Raw genomic sequence first — 20,624 nt, 5'->3', positions numbered from 1 at the left:
TATAAAACATCAGAGAAAGAAAAATATGAGCTGACACTGGCACTGACGCAATACTACAGGTTGATTTTCAAATCAGCCTTTGCTACGGCACTGAAACGATAGCTTCCTTTGTACCAAAAATAAACAACTAATAATGTGTGCTATATCCTACAATGTCCCCTGATCTGTGCATCTGGGGAGGATGTAGAAACATGAAGCTATGTAGACTACAGTTGCAGAAGCTGATAAAATGAGGTAAGGGAAAGCTTTTAAGAAAATGTCTTTAAAAGGAAAGAACAAAATTTTTCATGCAACTCAGCTAAAAAGAAGTAACATGGGCAAGACAGTAACTCAAGCAGCTAAAGAGGATCACTTTTCTACCCTTTGTTGCAGAAAAAGAAGCTATCAATCATTTTGCTGCTACAGAACCATTTACCTGTGCCCAGACTTCATATTTCCTAAGAAAATGCTGCAGATTACAATCTTTCATTACTCCCCAACATATCGGCTGTTGTTTGAACTAAAGATCTAACTCCACCGTCCCAAAAGCGATAGCCAGACACACATCTGGCTACAATGCAACCCAAAGCTCTCCCTTTTGACTGTTTAACAGTACTGGATTTCACTTTAAAATGTAAATGGAAGAAGCAAATAAAAACAGCATTCTCTTGTCTTCCTTTGCAGAACTCAAGTTACCCGCAGTTTGCACAGTTGAAGTGATCAGGGTGATAAGGATCATTTTTGAATATGAGAGGCTGTTCGTCAATAATGGCATGACACTTCTGGCAAATGTACTTTCCCAAGCCTCTGGCCTTTTCCCTGTTATGGCAAGGACGGCAGAGATGTCTGAAACAACATAAAAAACATAGGTAAGTACCAGCACCAGTTAGTACAGTGAAAAATATAAATCAAACATCTATTAGAACTTCATTTCAATCAGCCTTTTTTGGAAGAAAAAGTCTTTAAAACAATTTCTTTGGTAGGTAAACCAAGTGCAGAAGAAGGAGGGCTGTCACTGTATTTCCAATCACCACAGAACTATCATTTCTTCAACTTGTTTGAATTTAAGCTGTGTCAAAACACAGAAAACAATGTTCACTACGGATTCTCACTGCTGAATATTTTACTCTCAAACTCTTTAAAATTTAGCTTGGAAGCTGGATGGCCACACAGTTCCTAATTCTATAAAAACAACTATGTATGTCATATTAAACTTTTGAAGTCCATGGCCATATAATCCACTTGCAAAACATCCTTGTGATCACAGCTGGTATAAAAGTGAAGGATCCCGATGAACTGAAAACATTTATTAATGAATAAGGTACTGAACTGGACCCAAATTGGAAACCAATGTTGGAAAAACAAAAATTGATTTAAAAAAACACAATACTTCTGCATCTGAATGTTGTCTCTTTGATCAGAATGTACCCTACCAATCCTGAAATGTCACTGGGTACAGATGAGACCTGGTGTTGACAAGTAATCTGGTGTTGAGGTAGATAAATGGTTAAGATTTTATGTGCATATTTTAAGCTATTCATTCTTAATTTTGTGATGCACCCTTAGACCTTTTTCTCATAAAAGCCACTTCAGTTACTCCATCTCAAATGGAAAGTTTTAAGGGCCATAACTTCTAAGTCCCACCTCTCATTTCATTTTATTCATGAGCAGTAACAGAAGGATGAAGACCTACCTCCCAGCATTCTTGACAAATCCAATATCTGCCAATACTTGTTGGCAGATGTCACAGCAGAAGCATTCTGGATGCCAACTATTGTTCATAGCCTTAATAACACGACCAATAATGAACTCACCTGTAAGAAACACAATGACAAGAATTTACAATACCATGCTAGACAAAGTTAAAAGAAACCCACAAATGAATCACTACAATTGCATCATCATCTTCTCCTCATATACTGCCCACCTCCCCCCAAATCTGGTAGGATATATTAATAATTTCAGTATTGCAGTTCTGGTTCTAAACTCTGGAATTTGGGTTGTTTTTGTTTGTGTTGTTTTGTGTTTTTTTTTTTTGTGCTGTGGGTCAGAAGCAGATGTCCTTGCTGGTAGACAACCTTCTGTTCTTTATATATAAGCCTTTCTCCACCTTCTCTCTGCAATTATCCTTTTTCAGTCCCTTATCTGTTTTTTTCTCATCTGATCTCAAACTCTTGCAAAATATACAGAGTTCTTTATATAATATGGCATTCTTGTCTCCTTATCATCTTTGCCTTTCTCCTCTTACAGAAGAGGACAATTTTAAATTGTCATTTACACAGTAGTGGCTTCTACCTCACTAGGTCTGTAATCAAGCCTTGAAGGGGCTCTATACTCAAAGCACAACTGAACTGAGCTCGGGTGGCGTTGGACCTACTGGAAAAAACAGAAAAGAAAAAAAAAACAACAACTATGAAGTCAAAGTGCAAAGATGCAGTGAGAGAATGCACTTACTAAACAGTAAATCCAACACACACAACAACTTCTAACCTACCACAAGGAGTCTTGTCCTGCAAGGCATTGAAAAAGTGTTAAAATTACTGTTGTGCATGCACTGTGTGACTCCACTGCACAGGCAGTGGAGCCATGTCCACCACACACGGTACACGTGTTTAGTTGTTTCCTCCATGGACGTTGTAGCCAAGGCCCCTGAGCAGTGCCCCAGAGCACTCTGCCTAAAACGTGCTGGGAGCTCAGCTTCCTGGTGCTGAGGAAGGCTGAATCGTGGCTCCAAAGAGCCTACAAATCAAACAGCTGTCAAAGAGGAGCGATCAGTCAGATAACAGATGTGAATGAAAGGAAGTCTAGCATGCAACTCTGTGGCATTCCCATGAAGTCATAGCTTTTCAAGAATAAAACCTGATGGACTCTAAAAATGTCAGGAAAGCTTGAGGCATCACTGCTGACAACAGCCCTGTTGATTTTGGCCACCCTTAGTAAATCCAAACACTGGAAAAGCCCAGTTTCAGTTAGGACCCATAAGGCGCTGTAGGTAAAAGAGCAGAGTGACCTGGGAGGCAGCCCAGCCAGCCAGTCACACCCTCCAGCAAAGTCACTTACTTTTAACCCATCTGTCAGAACAAGTCAGTCCGTAAAACTGATGAGGTTTTAACAGAGCCGGTGCTATGAGGAGCCAGGGTAGGAGCAGTTGAAGCTGTTCTAGATGTGGAGCTGGGCAGGAGAAACCCTGGAGATACATGGTATAGCTCCTCCCTACCCCTCTGCCTGGACCAGAACAGCTTCTGGTATCCTGCAAAAGGCTCCTGGGTGCTGAAGAGGTAAAGCCTCCTCTGCCCAGCCCACCAAAGGCGAGTAACAGTGCTAACAGAGAGGAGCCGTGTGTGAACAATGCTGGCGTGCAGGAAGAGCAGCACTTTCTGTTTGAAGAGGTCAGAGAGGAGGGTTTGCAAAAATCCTTTGCAGGCCAGAAGCAGGGATGCAGAAGGGGAAGCCCTGGCACAGAGGAGCAGGAAGGGGACAAAGGAAGGGGGCTGCAGAGTGACTGGAGGAATTCAACAGGTCTTCACGCTTGGGAAGTGACTGGCCTGCCTGTAGACGGAATGAAGTGAGACACTTTCTGGTTTGCCGCATACTTCAAGTTTGCTCAGATATCACCATTAAGCCCTTTCTTCCTCTTCCCCTTCCCCTCCTTGTTCAAATCTGCAGCTTTAAATTCAAAGCTCCAGAACATCTGCTTCCCCCTTTCCCAGCACCCAGCCCCTCCCTCTGCACAAGGGAAAGGCCTTACTAAGATAAGCAAAAGTTGTAGCGGCTTGCCAAGGCACCGCGGAAAAACAAGAGCTTCCCGACCAGCTCAAGCAATGGTACAGTAATGACTTCTCAGCCCTGCCCAAGCAAGTGTGTCACACACAGAGAACACAGAGGATAAAAAACCTGGCAATTGATTACAGCGTAGCAGATCCGCAAGCATTTACATCCTCAGACAAACTGACAAAAGGCAGCCCTCAGTGTTACACAGGTTAGACATCAGATGCTGAAGGAATTTGTTTCAGAAATATGAAAGGGGACCAGCTGACTCATCAGCTGATGGTAAGAGTAGATGATAAAGACCATCCCTGCTTCCATGGAGGAGGACAACATGGATGGGTTTTAACTGTCAAAAGAGATGACAGACTCGCTGGAGGGTTTCAGCTGCATGAGAAGGGCTGAATATAAGCACATGCATGTAGGTACAGATAACCATGAATGGTCTGTTCATTGGGTCACTGGACCAACAGCTTAGCTGTTCACTCAAATAACGCAAACCTTTTTTAAAAAACCTACTGTTTGATGACCGGTAGGAAAAGCAGCTCCCCAGGTTCTCTGAAGCCTAGCTCATTCTGGAAGTTCAGATGTGTGGGGCCACCTCCCAGAGGAGATACAGAAGGGTTGCACATCTTCCCCCAGCAATACGCTGACTTCCCATTTGTGATCAGTGTGAAGCACTTTGCCTCAACGTAAAACTTACCACACTGATGGCAGCAAGGGGCGAAAAGCATTTGAAAATCATGTTCACAGTACTTCCTCCCTTCAAACTGCAAATGGAAAACAAGCCGAGAGTTAGAGGGATTAGGAGCATGCCCTTGACGTAAATACTGTAACATACCAGGATGTTTCCAGATGCAACTGGGTAGTAGAAGATGAGGAGTTGCACAAAAAACAAACCTGACCATCTGCTAGAAAAACAGGCACCAAATTCACCCACCTTAAGTCAGCTACTAGTCAGCACACGGCATTAATAGAACACTAGTCCTTTAATACTGTTTAGAGCATGTGGCATTTTTCTGTCATCCCTTTACCTCACAATGGATGCCTGAATTTTGACAGACTGACGACAATCTGATGCAACCGATAGGATTCTGGGCAGGAAATTAGCTTTCGAAAACCTTTCCTGGGGGGAAGCATTTTCTCTGAACCCGTTTGATCCCTTCCCCCCTCTGCATTTCCTGTAAGAATGGCCCAGCACCCTGGAGGAAGTAAGTCTGCGGGGAGGAAGAACCCCCAGGGACAGAAATCCTCACAATTTATGGAGCAGTACAGCCAAACACACAGAGAAATTTTCCTTCACGATGGTTGTTTGAGGAAATTTTAAGAAACAAAACTCTCTAAATTGACTAAATGAAACTGTGAGCTGATCTAAAGGGATTGGGAGCTGAATTTTTTCAAAGCTTAAAGAAGTTCAGTTGTAGTTCAAGCTCATAGAGAAAAAAACTATGGAGAAAAAAAGTTCTACAGCACTGCATTAGCAACCTAACCAAGGAATATGTAAAAACATGTAGACGAGTATGTCCTGAAGTGAAGGGAAATGTTTAGATACCTTCAGGCACATCATTAGTAGACACAAATGCCAACTAGCATGTTAAAACCAGACAGACAATATTAGGTATGTTTGGATTTCAATGTCTCAGTTTAAAACACTGGAAAGAGGGATAGCAGGAAAACCCCAGTTCCTTCTTTGTACTGAGTCTAACACAAAACAAATAGCATAAAATGCTACTCACAAATTAAGTTTTGGTGCATGGATAGCGAATACAGCAATAACCTTTTACACTATGAAATTTCAAGGATCAAATACAATATAGTAATTGTGCAATATACAGAGCCATTGGCAGGGTGGTGATTTAATGAAATACTCTAGAAGTCACTGGAAACTTGAGAGCAGAAACTTAATTCCTGTGCCCAACCTGAACTGCACCTACAAGGATCAGAAAGACATATGAGATATATACAGACTCTTCCAGAAGTCTACCCTAGCAATTTATCGAGGCTTTTTTCAATGTAATACTCTAAAACAGATGAACTTCTAATTGGAGTTTGTTGTTGTTGTTGTTGTTGTTTTTAAATTGAGAGACAGAGGACTGACTAATGAAAATTCATGGAAATTATTGGTTAGTTCAGAACTGTGCTTGCTTCCTGCCAAATATAATCCTTTTTAAACTGAAGAAAAACAGAAAGCTTCCAGCTTTGTGTAAACAGTTGGTACAATGGAAGATGCACAGGTTAGCTTGGATTTCAGAGCCACCACATGTTGATCTGGGCAGACCAAACAGGTTTGTGTCGAGCAGGTTGGTTACTATTCCGTGTTGTCTGTATTTTCAACCTTCTTGGCTCGTTTGTGCTGCATTTGTGGATGACCCAGCAGCTCCCCCCTTAGAGAAAGCCTTAAGCTTCCGTAACAAATCCCACAGCACGTATTTTAAAAGCAAGGTCATTGAACTGGTGGAGGTCCATGGGTTAGTTGCATAGCTCTGCATTTCATTTCAGAACATTTCACCACAACATCATCTCCAGCTGATCTCCGCATCTTTACTAACTTAGGACACGGGAAGACATGCCCAAAACCTGCTTCTGTAAAGACACTTCCTCTAAGGTAGTTTTTGGTAGAGCCCAATTTAAGAAAACACTCCAGGTGCAAATGGAATAGAAATAAATCTGAGAAGCTCACTGCAGCTGCGCTTTCCTTTTATCTCGCTATAGGTTGTTAGAAACAACTTAAAAAAAATAAATAAAAACTAAAAGGAACTCTCCTCTCATTTAGGCCTCATAAAGCAAAAGTCATGCATCTTTCTATTTCAGTGATAATTATAATAACAAAGCAATACAGATTCCCCAATTATAGGAGTACTCTTGGGAGTCCTTCATAAGGATTTTGCTGCATTTCTTCCCCCGTGGGATGCACCTCTCTAAACCCTTTCATCTCCCTGCCCCTCAGGACAGAGCAGGCTGGCCTTTTTCTGGAAGGGCATAGAAAGAGGCTCTTACTGCCCTCAAAGGGCTCTTACTGCCCCAAAAGGGCTTTCAACAAACAGCTGCACTCCAGGTAGGCTTCATCTCTCCTGACTTCTGCTGTCTGAAGGTGAAGTGCCCGCGGTCCCCAGTGGGACAGACCTCTAGGGAAGGACAACTGCTGAACCCAGGAATAACATGGTCTTGAGAAAAAGCCACTGAGTAATTACAAGGGGAAGAGGGACAACCTGTCCCTCTGGGCACGGTGCCACCAAAGCTGCCCATGCAAGCAGGCTGTTCTGCTGTAAGTACAGGACTGCACGCTCTGCTGGGTTACAAAACTGTGTGACAGCAGCTGTAGGGAACGCAGACTGCAGACGCGTCCTGCAGCGCAGCAGGCCTACCTACACCTGCATTTCTTCCAGTGCAGCCCGACCAGTTCCACCCCACCACGGTGGAGCACACAGCATGAAAGCTTATCACAGCAGCGTTTGAGTGCAGATGCGATAAGCAGCTTAATGACTAACTGGGGGAACTCTGCAACGCTCGTGATAGGCAGGGGGAGAATATTTGACTTCCCGAAATCATTTCCAAGAAACACTGGCTTAGCTAAATGGGACACAGAACAAACACGAGGTGATGCAGGTCTACCAACAATGCCTGCGTTTACCCACAGGGAACCTGCTCAGAAAAACACGTTGCCTGGCCACACCTCCACATGCATCTTGTTCAAGGGCGCATTAAACCAGTCGGAAGAAGATAACCTTTCTGCCCTTCTTCTCCGGTCACTGTTTCCTCACAGTGATGCAGATCATCTCAGAGCACTGTCAGCCATCTCCCAAGCACTGGCAAACCTAAGCCCACCCCCTACCTGTTTAGGGCTGTTCCTGTTCCTCCCGCTCCCCCAAAATGCTGTCACCCATTACATTCCTGACTTGCATGCCAAAGTGCTACACCAACTCATGTGAAAGAAGAGCAAGCTCTGCCCTTGTCCCTCCTTCTCCCTAAGGAGCACCACCAGGAACCGTGGCAGGGTTTCCACTGCCATCATCTCACTGACCTCTCAAGTGCTAGGTGAGAGCTGTGCTGGCAGCACAGGACACGTGTGGACACCCTAAAGGGTGCAGAGACAGAGGAGAGGGCCCTGCCGAAGATTTCCAAGTCGAAACAGCCCCAAAGGCACAAGGGCTGGCACAATATGGACCTTCACTTTCTTCAGAAGATGCCAAGTACAGGCCAATATAGATGGGGGAGGAAGGCTGGGTGAGATTTCTGAGCCATCATCTGAACCATCATCTCTTCAACAGCAGCAGGCAGGCTTGCTGGTATGGAGAGGAACTGCAAGATCTTGTGGTAGACAGTAGGAGGACTAGAGGCAGAACAATGGCCTGAAGTTCAAGGCACACACAAGTCTTTGGATATTCTCTTAATCCCAATCATAATTTTATCCCTACAGTAGCTGTGGCAAAAGGTAACTTTTCTTAACTGAAACCTTCCACTTTCTCTGCAACATTTCTCAAGAAGAAAGTAGCAATAGGAGGCAAAATGCTCATATCCAATATATTTAAACACCATCAGGACGCTTTCCCCTGCCAAGGAGGTTCAGGTACGGCAACATGTGAGCAACAGGGAGGTTGTAATATTCCTGGACTAGGTGCAAACATAGGACTTTCTTTCCATTGCAGTCCTCCTCCATCCTCTAGGAGATACAGGCTGCCTGGAGCAGTATTTCTCAAACTGTTATCTCAAACAAAGGGCCATTCCATTTTCTGAAAGAGGTTTTATGAATAAAGCCCTCGTTATTTAGAGAAAATACATTTTATTCCTTTAAGACAATTTTATTAACAAATGTTTTAGTTCTAAAGTATTTGTATCGGGTCTCAACACTTAGGGCAGACCCTTTACCATGCCTGTCGGTGGGCAGTAACTCAGTGTATTTTAACAATTATAATGCAATGTGTAAGCATCTAGGGGGTGTTTTGTTTGTATTGTCTTTTCTTAATTGCTACCGTTTTGCAGCTCACCTTTTGATGTTTTATGGACCACTAGTGGCTCATCTGCCACAAATTGTGCAACACTATCCCTACTGCACTGAAAAATCTCTTGATCCTCAAGCAAGGTAAGAGAAAGCAAACCCAGGAATCCCTTTTGCCATTCTCTTTTCCAATCAACACTCCTCCCCCAGCCTCCTCCTCCTCACCATATAGCATGGCTCTGTAGAAACAAAAATACTACTGTGGAAGATGAACTGTTGTGCTCTTGACACGCTGGCACGCTCTGTGTGAAAGTGGATTAGAATAGGATTTTCAGATGCAACTGAAGAAATTTGATACTTTTGAGAACTCTGTCTTATCTGCTTGAGCTTCTGCTCCCCATCCACAAACTTCAGGTAATAATTCCCTGACTTATGGGAGTAAAAGGTAATGATCTACCCTTCCTTACACTGATCGCTTCATGTTTTATGAACTAGTCTACAGCTTTCACTAAAGCCATTTTGCACTTGCCACCTCTGAATCCCCACAGTAAGGGAAGGCAGAAGAAAACAATTCTGATACCAAAACACGCCTTGAGCTTAAGGGCAATCCAGCTGGGGATAAGAAAACTGAGTGGGAGTGGGTTTTTTCCCTTGAAAGCACATTAAACTCCAGGTTTACCTGATTCTAGGGTTGACCTGACTTGGGCCACATCTGATTTGGGCTGTCAACCCACCTTGACCTCAGCACGCTGGCTTACAGGTCATCTCTACCAGCAATATTCAGATGCTGTGCAGGCCTCGCTCCCTCAGCAATACACCTCCTGAGGACTGCAGAATGCTGGGAGTTCCCTCTATATGAGGGCTCTCCTCTAAGAAGGATGCTTTCCCTACGTTTCTGATACAATATATAGTGCTTACAGATTTCAAGGAAAAAAAATGCAGTGGGAGGGAAATCTCCAGTAGTTCTTTTCTCAACTGTGATAACATTAGGCTACACATTTAAATAAGGTTATAACTTATAACAGATGTCCTCCAAATGGGCACAGAAACATTTCCCCTTTTTTCTCCCTCAGCTTTTTCTCCCTCTGCTTTTTCTCCCTCTCTCCCAATTTCTTCCACAGCACTTCCTAAGCTACTGATCTGCCCGGAGTTACTTCTCCCAGCTTACCTCGTAGAAGAGCCCTTCAGGAAACTGCTGGAAGCACTGGGCGCACACGAAGCACTGCTCGTGGTACAGCTCACCATTGCTGTTGACAATTTTCTCTGCTGGTGCAAAGCCACCTCTACAGCGCTCACAGATGGCATTCGCGAGCGCATTCGCCATGTTGCTGCCATAAAAAAACAGAGGAAACGGAAAGAAAATTAGCCCCAAAAGGTAACGCCGCTGACTGTGACTCAGAGTAAGATTTTCCATGGACTTAATGTCTTGTGGTGTTCCCTTAGCAGTAAAACTGCCACTTCCCCCTGTCCCTAAACTCTTTAGAAACAAAAACCCTACAACACACTCTAATAACAATTAATTGAAAAAAACAAATAGATGCAGTGTCACAGATACATTTACCGTCTTTTTATGATATGAAAAGGCAGGTAATTCAAAGAAGTATTGTAAAAATGGTAAAATACATTAGAATAACAGACAGCACGGGCAAATGTTAACAACAATTGAAGACTGGCATCACATAGGAAAATACGATAATTCTGAAATAATCCATAGTTCTAAAATACATAAAACACTGATTCAAAAGCTCTAAGCAGGCAATATGGAAGATTATAATGTGTTTAGTCTGGCAGATTACTGAAAACCAGAGCAGACAGTCTTTCCTTACATCATCTTTACATTGCTTGAAGTCGTTTTAGAAATTTAGTTTATAGTCAAGGGATTTTGGGTTGGTTTGTTATGGCTCGTCTGGGTTAGAGCAGCTCACAGCACCCCAGCATCAGGCCATGGACAAGGGACAAGGTGGAACTGCTCTGGCCGCAGTGCTGGGATGCTCCACCGTGACTCAGGCATAGGTCAACACCAGGGAAAAAATACTCAAATAGCAACCTTGGCTGCTTCTCAAAGACCGTAACATGACAGTGTGCTAGCTGCGAAATAGCAGAGGAATTAGCAGCTTCACTGGGATCGTGTCCACATCTGCAACAGCCAGGACAACTGCGGTACAATTAATTAAGGCTTTAGTACCAGAAAAAGGCTCATTCAATTTTTTTACATGTATGTGCACACAGGCACACATTTTGATAGAGAAATCTGCTGCATCTGTAAGCGCGGAGCACTCGTTCCTGTGCAAGATGCCAAGCTTTTCCCCCCGAGGGGTTAACACCTCTTGGCTCCCACCAGGTTCAACAAGAATCAAACCCTTTCCTTGCACAGCACCGCTTACACCTATCACATGGTTCAAAAAGGAATGTGCTTTATCTATTTCTTACGCTGTGCCACGGAAGAACCCTACGCAAGGTCACATCTGACCAGTTATTATTAGCTGGCTTTTTTTTCCTCTCTGGAGCTGTCTGCAGAAGAGGACAACAGTGACTGCTATCAAAATATTTGCTGTCCTCACAGTGAAACAATGACTGGGCAGATTTCACAGAGGAGGTCAGACCGGGGAATGGTCTATTTGATATGCAAGAGACAAGCACACTGAAAAAGTGCAGTGATTATACTACAAAATGTGGTTAAGTATAAAGTTAGCCACACTAAGTTGGTGGGGGAAGAAAGTCACTTAAGCCATCCTCTTTATTAATTTAACTGAGCGGTAATCATAATAAAAACTGTGATCCTTCGTCATCACCTCAACAGTTTGAGTACTAAGGACGTTATGCTGCGAAGTTACTTGATGTTAAGTGCTGTCAGAGACAAAATGCAAGCAAAAACATGAAACAAACTTTGAAAGCTAATGAAAGCATAAAGTTTTCCTCCTCGATATGCAAAAGCACTTGTATGCTTTGATTTGAAACACATGTTGTGTGAAAACAGCGATGCACGCAACAGTTCTGCATTAGTGAAATGGTCTATACGTTTGCCCCAAATAAGCAACAGCCTAAAATCTGAGACTACTTGGCAAACGCCAACCCAGTTTCAACTGCTGATAAAAATTTCTGACGCAATTACAGATTAAGTTCACAGCAACAGCTCAAATTTTCGCCGATGATTACAACTGGCACCGTATCAAACACAGAGCAGCGGCAGAGGCTGCGTTAGAGAACAGCTCCCGCAGCCTGCCCAGAGCTCAGACGGTAAAAGCCCTGGGTACCGTATGCCAACGGCATCACCGCGGTCACGCCCCAAAGGTGAACAGAGCCAACTTACAATCTTGCATAAAAGTCACAAAACTCTTTGTAGAGTTTTATGTCACTGTGCCTACGCTGCAGTTTTGACACTGGTTTCTCGCCTTCGTTTCCCGCAGAGTTGTGGCCATCGCGAGCGACCTCGTGGGCGATCTCTTCGTCCTCCGGGATCGCGTAGGGGTGAGCTCTGCGCTGGAAGTCCATGTCTCTCTAATTGCTTTCACGGGCGTGTATATTCTGTGCTTAGACTGCAAAGGAGCTGGAGGCAAAGGCGGCTAAAGAATATGCTGGGCTTCCCCTTGTTCCCAAACGAAGCGATTGACTTTCACAGCTCCGTGTCACTGAGCCAGACCTACCCAGCGCCCTGCCAGAGCTTCAAGTTAAAAGCTGGGCTGCGGAGGAGCACATTCCAGCGCCAGGCTGTCATGCAGCCTGGATGCTGGAAAGGGGCTTCGCTGCTGGCTGATGATAGAAGAAATCTTTTCGGGCCTGGGAGAGCCGTTTTACGAGCAACCTATGTGAGCGAACATGTTCCCCGGCAAACGTGTCCGCAGCTCCTGTCTGCTGAGGGGTGGATTCCAACAACACTTTATCTTGGGCAAAACAGCAAGGTAAAGCACAAAGAGGAGACTGCTGTCATTAGGTAAATATTGTTTTAATACCACGGCATAGTAATTACACTGTAAAAATGGCCTTTAATGCTCCACTTCCATCTTCTAAGTCGTATGTGCTGAATATATCTCCAGGCATCTTCCTTCTTGTCAGCACTTCAGCGAAGGCGTAGATACAGGGGGACAGTTTGTTTTCTGTTTTGCCTCGCAGGCCATTAGCTGAACTGCCAAGTGCATTATAATGGGCAACTGATGAAGGAGTTAAAATGGAGCTTGGTTTTCGGTGCTGGGTTTAGAGCAATTACCCAATGCAAGAATGCTCCATAGAGTTGAACACCGAAAGTAATTTATAGTGGACATTAGGGAACGGAGAGAGCAAGACTGGGAAAAAAAGAAGAAATCATAAAAATTCATCATTCCTTAACCACGGAATGCCCTACTAATGTGGCAATCATTTTATGGTTGCACTCGCTTCAAAAACCTATGGTGTGCTGCTTACTAGGGGAGGCACCGGCAGCCACGGGCCTGCACTCCCACAATGCTTGGGGCAGGCAGCTTCCAGGAACGTGTAACGCCAAGCCAAAATGAAAAGGGGTTTTGGAAAGCGGTCCTGGGTAACTACCTCTTGCGGGGAACTGACTCAACCTCGTTAGCAATCTGTTAGACAACAAAGCCACAAGCACTTTGTGCTGGTGACACACAGTGTCTTGGCAGCCAAGGAATTTGCCGGTCTGAGAGGGAGCAGAGAAAGCGGAGGAGGGCAGGAAGAAGACCAGAGGGAACACGCAGAGAAATGAGAAATAGATGACAAAGGACATGACAGAAATCCCAGTCAAGGCTACTGCTTGTTCATATGCCTTCAGCATCTAAATAAAAATCATCCTCGAGCCTCTCGCAGAGGGTCTGTGTTATGACCACATTGCACCACACCTCTCAGCACTGGCTGAGGTGGCCGATAAGCACCCAGCAGAGGACAAGTCCGAGACCCCTCAGGGCTCACACATCGCCATCTTCCCATCACCTAGCCAACACAACACCACAATTCTTCCGCTGAAAAGCAAACAGGCCAGATTTTGGGAATGGGTTTGGTCAGGTGTCTTCCTTTTCACTCCTCTTGGTAGCCCCCCACGTGCCACAGGACATGGCGGCAGGTGGGGCTGAGGCGGCGTGGCCCAGCGTATTCACCTGCCTGTGGGTCTGACTGCCCGTCTTGTACCAGAGCCACCGGCAGCCACGGGCTGTAACAGGCCGAGGAGGCTGCGCCCTCACCAGTTGCAGGGCTTGGCCGGAGCTCAAGCCCTGTTTTTGTCTGCTCCAGGTGGAGCAATAAGATGTCCATCCAAAAAGCCTGATTTCACCGCCCTAGCTTTTTCCAAGGGGCAGCCCCGTGAGGCACGGCGACTCCATACATGCAGTAAGCAGAAGCAGCCTTGTTCTCCAGGCCTCTGGCCACTGCTGCCAGCAGAGTTATTCCCGACTCGTTTCCCGTTAGGGAAGAAAGGAGCGTGCCAGGAGTTTAAAAAGGGCCTTCCTGCTACTGAAACAAAACACATCTTCTACGGGGATGGTCTGGTAATCCACAAATGCAGAGCAGCTGGCCATCTTTCTCTTCTTTTTGTCATTTTGCTGGAGACTTGCTGCCAAGATCTGAACCAGGCTGTTAAAAACACTTTGTATTTTCACTAGGAGATCTTAAGTCTCCCCAGGGTGCAGCAGGGGAGAAAAGGTAGGCAGGAAGGAAGACGACAGAGCGGCTCCTCCTGGCACACGGGGATCTGCTCAGCGCCAAAGGTGACTGCTGGGGAGGTGACAAAGGAAACGGCACAGGGAGAGGAGGGGAAGCATCCTGCTGCTGTCGTGAAAACCAGCAGCAAAACAAACGCGCTGCTTTATTGTCTCAGAGGGAAAACTGCCTCCTGTCTCCCTCCAGGAAAAACTGAACTGCTTTCTCCGGAGAGCCTTCCAGCCTGGCTGCCCACCCCGGTGGCAGCCCACGGGGACTCTTACCGAGACGGCTCGGTGGCCGGCGAGCCCTGCCGAGCGCCTCGCTTCATTCCCCAAATAGATGAGCCGAGCGGTCACAGCTCCAAACAAGGTGCTTGGCAAAGGCAGCTGCCGCTTGGCAGCCTGCCCCCGCGCCCCTGAAATAACGCTGCCCGCCCAGTGCAAACCTGCTGCATCACCGCCGGTTTCGGAGGCCACGCACCCCATCGGGACGTGCGGGGGATTCATGAACAATCACGGTGCAGCCCTCCCCTTCCCACAGAGGTAGGGATGATTTCATGTTCGTTGTACTTAACAGGGATGGCACGCAGTGATCCTCGCACGCAAAACACGGAACAACTAGAGTGGGAGCTCTGCTGCGAAATAGGCGTGAACCTGGAGCGCCTTGTGCTGATTTCTGCACCAACCTTTTGAAGTGCTAATTGGTTTTTCGTGTCTTTTTTTTCACTGAAATTGAAAACACTCTTGGGTTCTGGTTGCTGCGATCGCTCATCTCTTAAGCAACAAAATACCTTCTGCGTTAAACTGGTCTCTTAAGGCAACTGGAAGGAAGATATAAATCTTTTCCGTAATAAAGATGTACGTTGTAGGTGCCATTTTCATGTGTGCTCAGCACTACCCTGATTCTGCTGAAAAGGATGGAAAACCATCTCGAAACCACTGCAATAAAAAAAAACAGGTGAATTCCGAGTGCTCCTAAAAGTTTCAACCTTTAGCTTTAGCCATAAGAAATATGATGAAGCTTCTGCGGTGGGAGTTTAAGCAGGGCAAACAAAAAGACAACTCTGGCTGTTTCAGATACTTCAATATAAACGTATTCTAGTATAAACATGTCCAAAAAATGCTTTGGTCTCTGCAAGCAGCGAAGGTTCACATTCCATCACTTCATAAGGAAATGAATATGACTGCAATAAACAGGTACGCAGCACCTTCCCACACAACAGTTTTCATTGGTCAGAGGAGCACAGTGAAAAATCAGTCTCTAGCAAGATTCACAGAAACCTAGTGTGATAGTTAGCTCTAGGACTTTTCTGTTGTACGCAATATTAAAAAAATATATTGTATTTTCTTCCTGCTAATTGCAAACGTTACCAAATGAAGCCATGTTTTGCGTCAAACAAGAGATGACTTCTTGTGTGTACAGATACTTGATCCTCTTTAAAAAGGCCATCTCTTCCTCCCCCACTACTATTTTTGCAGCCTACACAGACATGAAAATCAAAACAGAAAGGCACAGCGGCACACAGGAAAAGCTCACCAGTGCTCTAGTATACCTGCGTTACATGAGATACGGCATCCCATCAGTTATTCTTTAAAAACCTCTCCCTGTGTGGTTAGCTGTATGTGTACTTCCCCATGCTAAATGTACCGTATTCAAACTCTTCCAACTCAATCCATTTTAAAGCCTTTAAAGATGTAATTACACTAATGCATTTCATATAACATCATTTCTATTCCCGTGCCTAATTTAAGACCAATAAAAAAGGTCAGCTACTCAGTGCTAGGGACTGCACATCCAACGTCTCGAAGAGACTCCCTCTAGAAAAAAAATCTTTTTGAGAACAATGAGACAAAATCAGGCCCATGAAGCTCAAAGGCGTCTTTCTGTTTGGATATAGCACAGTGAACTTCACCACACCAATTTCATTCAGTTCTAAAATTTGAAAGCATTCGGGCAGGAATAAAATTTATACCTGTGGGAATCCAAACACTGGAAAGTCAAGTGAAGAAGAGAATAGATTGTGGTCAGGCAATTGCAAGCAAATTACAACTAAGTGTATGTGTGCTCCTCATCCATTGCTTAAGGAACAAATTTAAAACCCAAACACATAAAAATGTATGAGGTTGATTTTTGCATCTTCTGACATTTGAAATCCTAGGAAAATGCTTCACTGCCGTACGTCTCTCCAGAATACCCGTTTGCTAGCTCCAATACTCAGCTCATGTCATCTCTCACTGTAATTCACCAGAAATGCTTTCCTGAACGTAAAGGCAAGTGTCAGCCTCCCCTAGCTGGAACCGATGTTTTTACAAGGCGAGCCCTCTGACCTGAACAGTTCGCCCAGGAGCTATAATTAATACCTTGACTAAACATAACACCCAGGCTACCAGGAAAGACGTCCAGAACGTCCATGAAGCTCCTTATAGGGCTGAGATAACTGTCAACAGCAGGCTTTCTGGCTCTAAACAACGCTCTTATTATAGCAGCGTCTCCACTGGAAACACCGTGCCGAGGAGTGACCTTCAGCCAAGCTGCCGAGGGGCAGCCCTCACTTCTCTCCCAAGTCCTCTTCAATGCTGCTGCCAACCTGCACCTTCAGCAGCGTAGCCTCTCTGGACATTTTTCACCTTCATTAAGTTTGTTTTTCTAGAACTCAGGCTTCCAGTGATGACGTTTTTCACGGCCCGAATTAAACAATTTGTTTGGGGTAGAAGGCAGCATGTGGTAAAGGAAACATCTTTTCAGCTGCTGCTCTTTTAATTCTCTCATATACAAATTAAACCGTAATTGTGCGTCATTCTGGGGTTTGGTTTCCCATTTTTTTTCTTCACATGCTCACTGCAGCATCACCTGGCTTTAAAACCAGCAGAAGGGAAGGCAGCTGAGCCATCTGCAGTTATTACAGCAAAAATTAAACACCGCCACTAATATTCAACAGCTGAAAGAGAATAACCAGAAGTGATTTTCCCTCCTAAGAGTCGAGCGTGACTCATATATTGACAAATAAAGCTAATGCAGAATAACAGCACCTTTAGACTCCATTACTATGGCCATAAAATTTTGGGTAATACAGAGGGAGGATCTTCGTCTTGTAGCAGCCATTTCAAGGAAGGAAGCACAAAGAATTCCAGTACCAGTTACTGAAAAGCATTACTTGGCAAGCATTTTCCATACCAAAGGCTATGGTAAGCTTTTTTTTTTTTCTTTTAAAGTTTTCACCCCCACAGTTTTCACCCCAATAGCTGTCCAATCCTAAGTGAGTAAAGCAGGAGTGAATGAATCCAACACATGCATGTGAGGCCACAAGCAAGCTTGTGAGGAAAGATGGAAAAATTCACACTTGCAACAGAATATTGCCGGGAGTATCTGAGGGAGCGGAGCTGGGGATCGCCCAGGTTACTTGGAAGTGAAGGGAAGGGTGAGCGAAGGCAGAGCTTTCTGCTTTGGATCAGATGGGCTCGAGCCCTGCCAAACCTCCCTCCTGTTGTTACATGACACTGAGCGTGTGGGTATAATGTGAGGATTAGCTAAAGAAAGGAATGTAGTTTAGAAGTAAGCAACTGCTTGTACACTTCGGGCAAAATTCACTACCCACAGCCTGGTCGCTCTTGGAGCTATCCCAAGGCTGCAGTGCTGGCATGCGCTTTGGGAAAAGAAGAAAATAGGTAAGGAACAGCTTTTAAAATATATCAGAAATACAGTGTACGCTTCAGTCTTTGAAATCAGCGAGGAGGAACGTACAAAACAATGTAATGAAAAGCCAAATATCAAGCCAGACGAAGAGCTTGCAATGCAAACTTTCCATACGGAACAAGAACTAGACCAGCCAGGGCAGTTTTGAGTCATAACTCTGAGTGGGTAACATTTTTCTAATAGCTGCATAGGAACAGAGTTCAAGAGGAATACTGAGCTTGGCATCCAGAACTTTATGAGCTATGAAAAGCGTGGCATGCATGGATTCTACATGCTGGAAAAGACGTTTTCACCTTCATCCATTCATTCCCTGCTGGAAGAGCTTGAATCTTTTGGATCTTTTATGTAAAAAGGCGCAGCTGACAAATGCTGTCAGGTATCACTGGCTTTGTGCCAATATGTTACCTACTTTTTATTTTGATGAGGCTGATGGCTAATAGCTTTCACTTAATTTTCTTCTAGCTCTATTCTGGCCGTTAGAACAGACAGAAAAAGCAGAAAAGCTACAGGGAAATGCCATGAAAGTCATAAAACAAGTCCCTCTTGTTTGGAAAAAAGCTCCACTCAGATTAATCATGAAGCTTCATCTTGTTGATACATAAAGATGCATCCCAGGATGCCTTACAATCTTCTGGCACACCTGAGCAGTGCCATCCAAAAACACTGCACACGGGGCGTTATATATGAAACCATCACTTCAGAATGCCACCAAGAACTACCTAAAACCCTCTAAAAGGCCTGCCTGCTCTTTCTGCCCCTGTCAGAGGCAACATCTTGGCAAGCTGGAGCTGCTCCCGTGCCCAGAGAGCAAAAGGCGCACGGGTCTCCGGAGGTCACCGTGCCTGCTAGCATTGCATTTCGTGGAGCAGCAGGGAGACCACAGGAAGAGAGAAACAGGAGGGCAACCTGGTCTTGCACCCTGTAAACTTGTTCTCCCCGATGCCTGCACGTTGGCAATTTGTAGCAAGTGGTGGCATTCACGCGGGATTTAGCTTTCTCTCCTCTGCAGAAATATTTCCATGCGTAAATTCAGTCCAGCGTGACAGACTGCATTCAAAGGAGAACTTAATTAGCACGAGGAATAACGAGCAATCGCATTACGTTTTCTGTAAAGAACACCATTGATAACATGTTATCAAAACACGTGAAATCAAAAGCAAAAATCAATCCACAACTTCTATTTACCCAACTGATGCTGCCAGAGCAACAAAAATACTAATTGCTGTAATCATCGAAGCTTAACCAATTCATTGAAATCACAGATTATGACAATGAGGCAAGAGTAAGAGGAACACCAGTAATGGCTCGGTTTTCCGTCATGCAGGCAGTTACCTCCGGTCATTTGGAGTCACAGGAGGCGATAGTCAGAGCGAGCAAGTCAAATTGCTCTGCAGTTATTATGCAATCTCAAAGACAAGGGGTGAGCGAGAAGGCAAGAAAAAAAAAAAGGGTGTGTTCGTTGTGAGCTATTTTAACCCCTAAAGCAATGAAAAGTACAGCACAAATGAAAGGCGAGGCCTCCAGTCATTTGGATATCTCAAACTAGGGTGCAACACAAATTCTAAGTATTGGAGTATTAAAATATAAGCATGAAGCATATTTTTGCTGGCTGGAAGTTACTATAATTAATAATGTTAATAACTGAATGCTACATTTACATGGACAAATCCTCTCTTCAATTAGAGCACCTAGCAGATGAGCCAAAGTGTTTTTTAATTGGGAGTTACAAAGCGTCTGATTCAATTAAATATTTCGAGGTCCCAACTCTTTATTACTCCAGCAGAGTTTCTAACCACAACAGTGATGAACTGTACTTTTTTTTTTGTGGCTGAACATTTATTTTCAAGCTCTTGCTGATTTAATAAATTGGTTTCTTTTTTTTTTTTTTTTAACCAATATATTGAAAATTCCTGCTGGACTTGCTGATACTGGCACCACGAGGAAGCAGAACATCTACCTACAGAAAGAGGTTAAGTAAACGTTATCGTTTGTGATGCTATTAAGAAATGCTGCCAGTGGAAATCAACTCTAAGGTTGCTTCCAGTTACAGAGCTTTTCTTTCCGCCTTCCCCAGTGCCGTGAGGGGTCCGAAAGCCCAGTGGGGTCCCTGGCTCCAGAAACTGGAGGAGACCCATGGCGTTGCACAGCTCCTAAACGCAGCACCTCAAAAGGCGAGGCAGGCGCTCAGCCCTACCGCACTGCCGTTGTTTTGTTGTTGTTTTTTCATGTATTTCTTCTTATACTCACCTACGAGCTTTGCTGCGCAGAGCCTATCCCCCCAAGGCTCAGTGGGCCGTAGGAATGTGCTTATGTCTCCTGTTTCATCTGCGAGGGAGTCTTTGTGCCTGAAATTTTGGGGCACATCCACATGCCTTCCAGCCCGGAGCCGGTGTGCGCAGGCAGGCGGGAGCCTGAATGGACCCAGCAGAAGACTGCCTGCACCTACCCACGCAGACGTACCCATCAGCTTCGGCAGCAGAGCACAAAGGGGCCAAAAGGGTTTCTGCTAACGTAGAAAACATCCGCAGTGCTTTCTGCACAGGAGAACGGAGCAGTGAGCTGCCTGGGTAACTGACAGCCACCGCATGAACCTCACCCGTGATCATTTGTTGCAAATGCTGAGTTT

General features: G+C 44.8%; 1 protein-coding gene across 9 annotated transcripts in view; it reads right to left on the bottom strand.

Moving 5' to 3' along the window:
* The window catches only part of LIMS1 (LIM zinc finger domain containing 1), a 66,490-nt gene that overhangs the window by 7,470 nt on the left and 38,396 nt on the right, over positions 1-20,624 (bottom strand). For 8 of the 9 annotated variants that reach the window (XM_035558143.2, XM_035558144.1, XM_035558145.2 and 5 more), the window contains exons 2-5: positions 9,849-10,008; positions 4,448-4,514; positions 1,673-1,793; positions 676-825 (exon numbers count right to left, since the gene is read on the bottom strand). In XM_035558143.2, coding sequence (XP_035414036.1) covers positions 676-825; positions 1,673-1,793; positions 4,448-4,514; positions 9,849-10,008 — 498 coding nt within the window. Of the gene's footprint in view, positions 1-675; positions 826-1,672; positions 1,794-4,447; positions 4,515-9,848; positions 10,009-11,990; positions 12,961-20,624 lie in introns of those variants that run through there. The other variant, XM_035558141.1, reaches the window with a different exon arrangement.

This window comes from Cygnus atratus, chromosome 1 (genome assembly GCF_013377495.2).
Source record: "Cygnus atratus isolate AKBS03 ecotype Queensland, Australia chromosome 1, CAtr_DNAZoo_HiC_assembly, whole genome shotgun sequence".
Taxonomy (NCBI): domain Eukaryota; kingdom Metazoa; phylum Chordata; class Aves; order Anseriformes; family Anatidae; genus Cygnus; species Cygnus atratus.
Note: the sequence above shows the minus strand (reverse complement) of the source record. Positions and strands in the feature narration are given on the sequence as shown.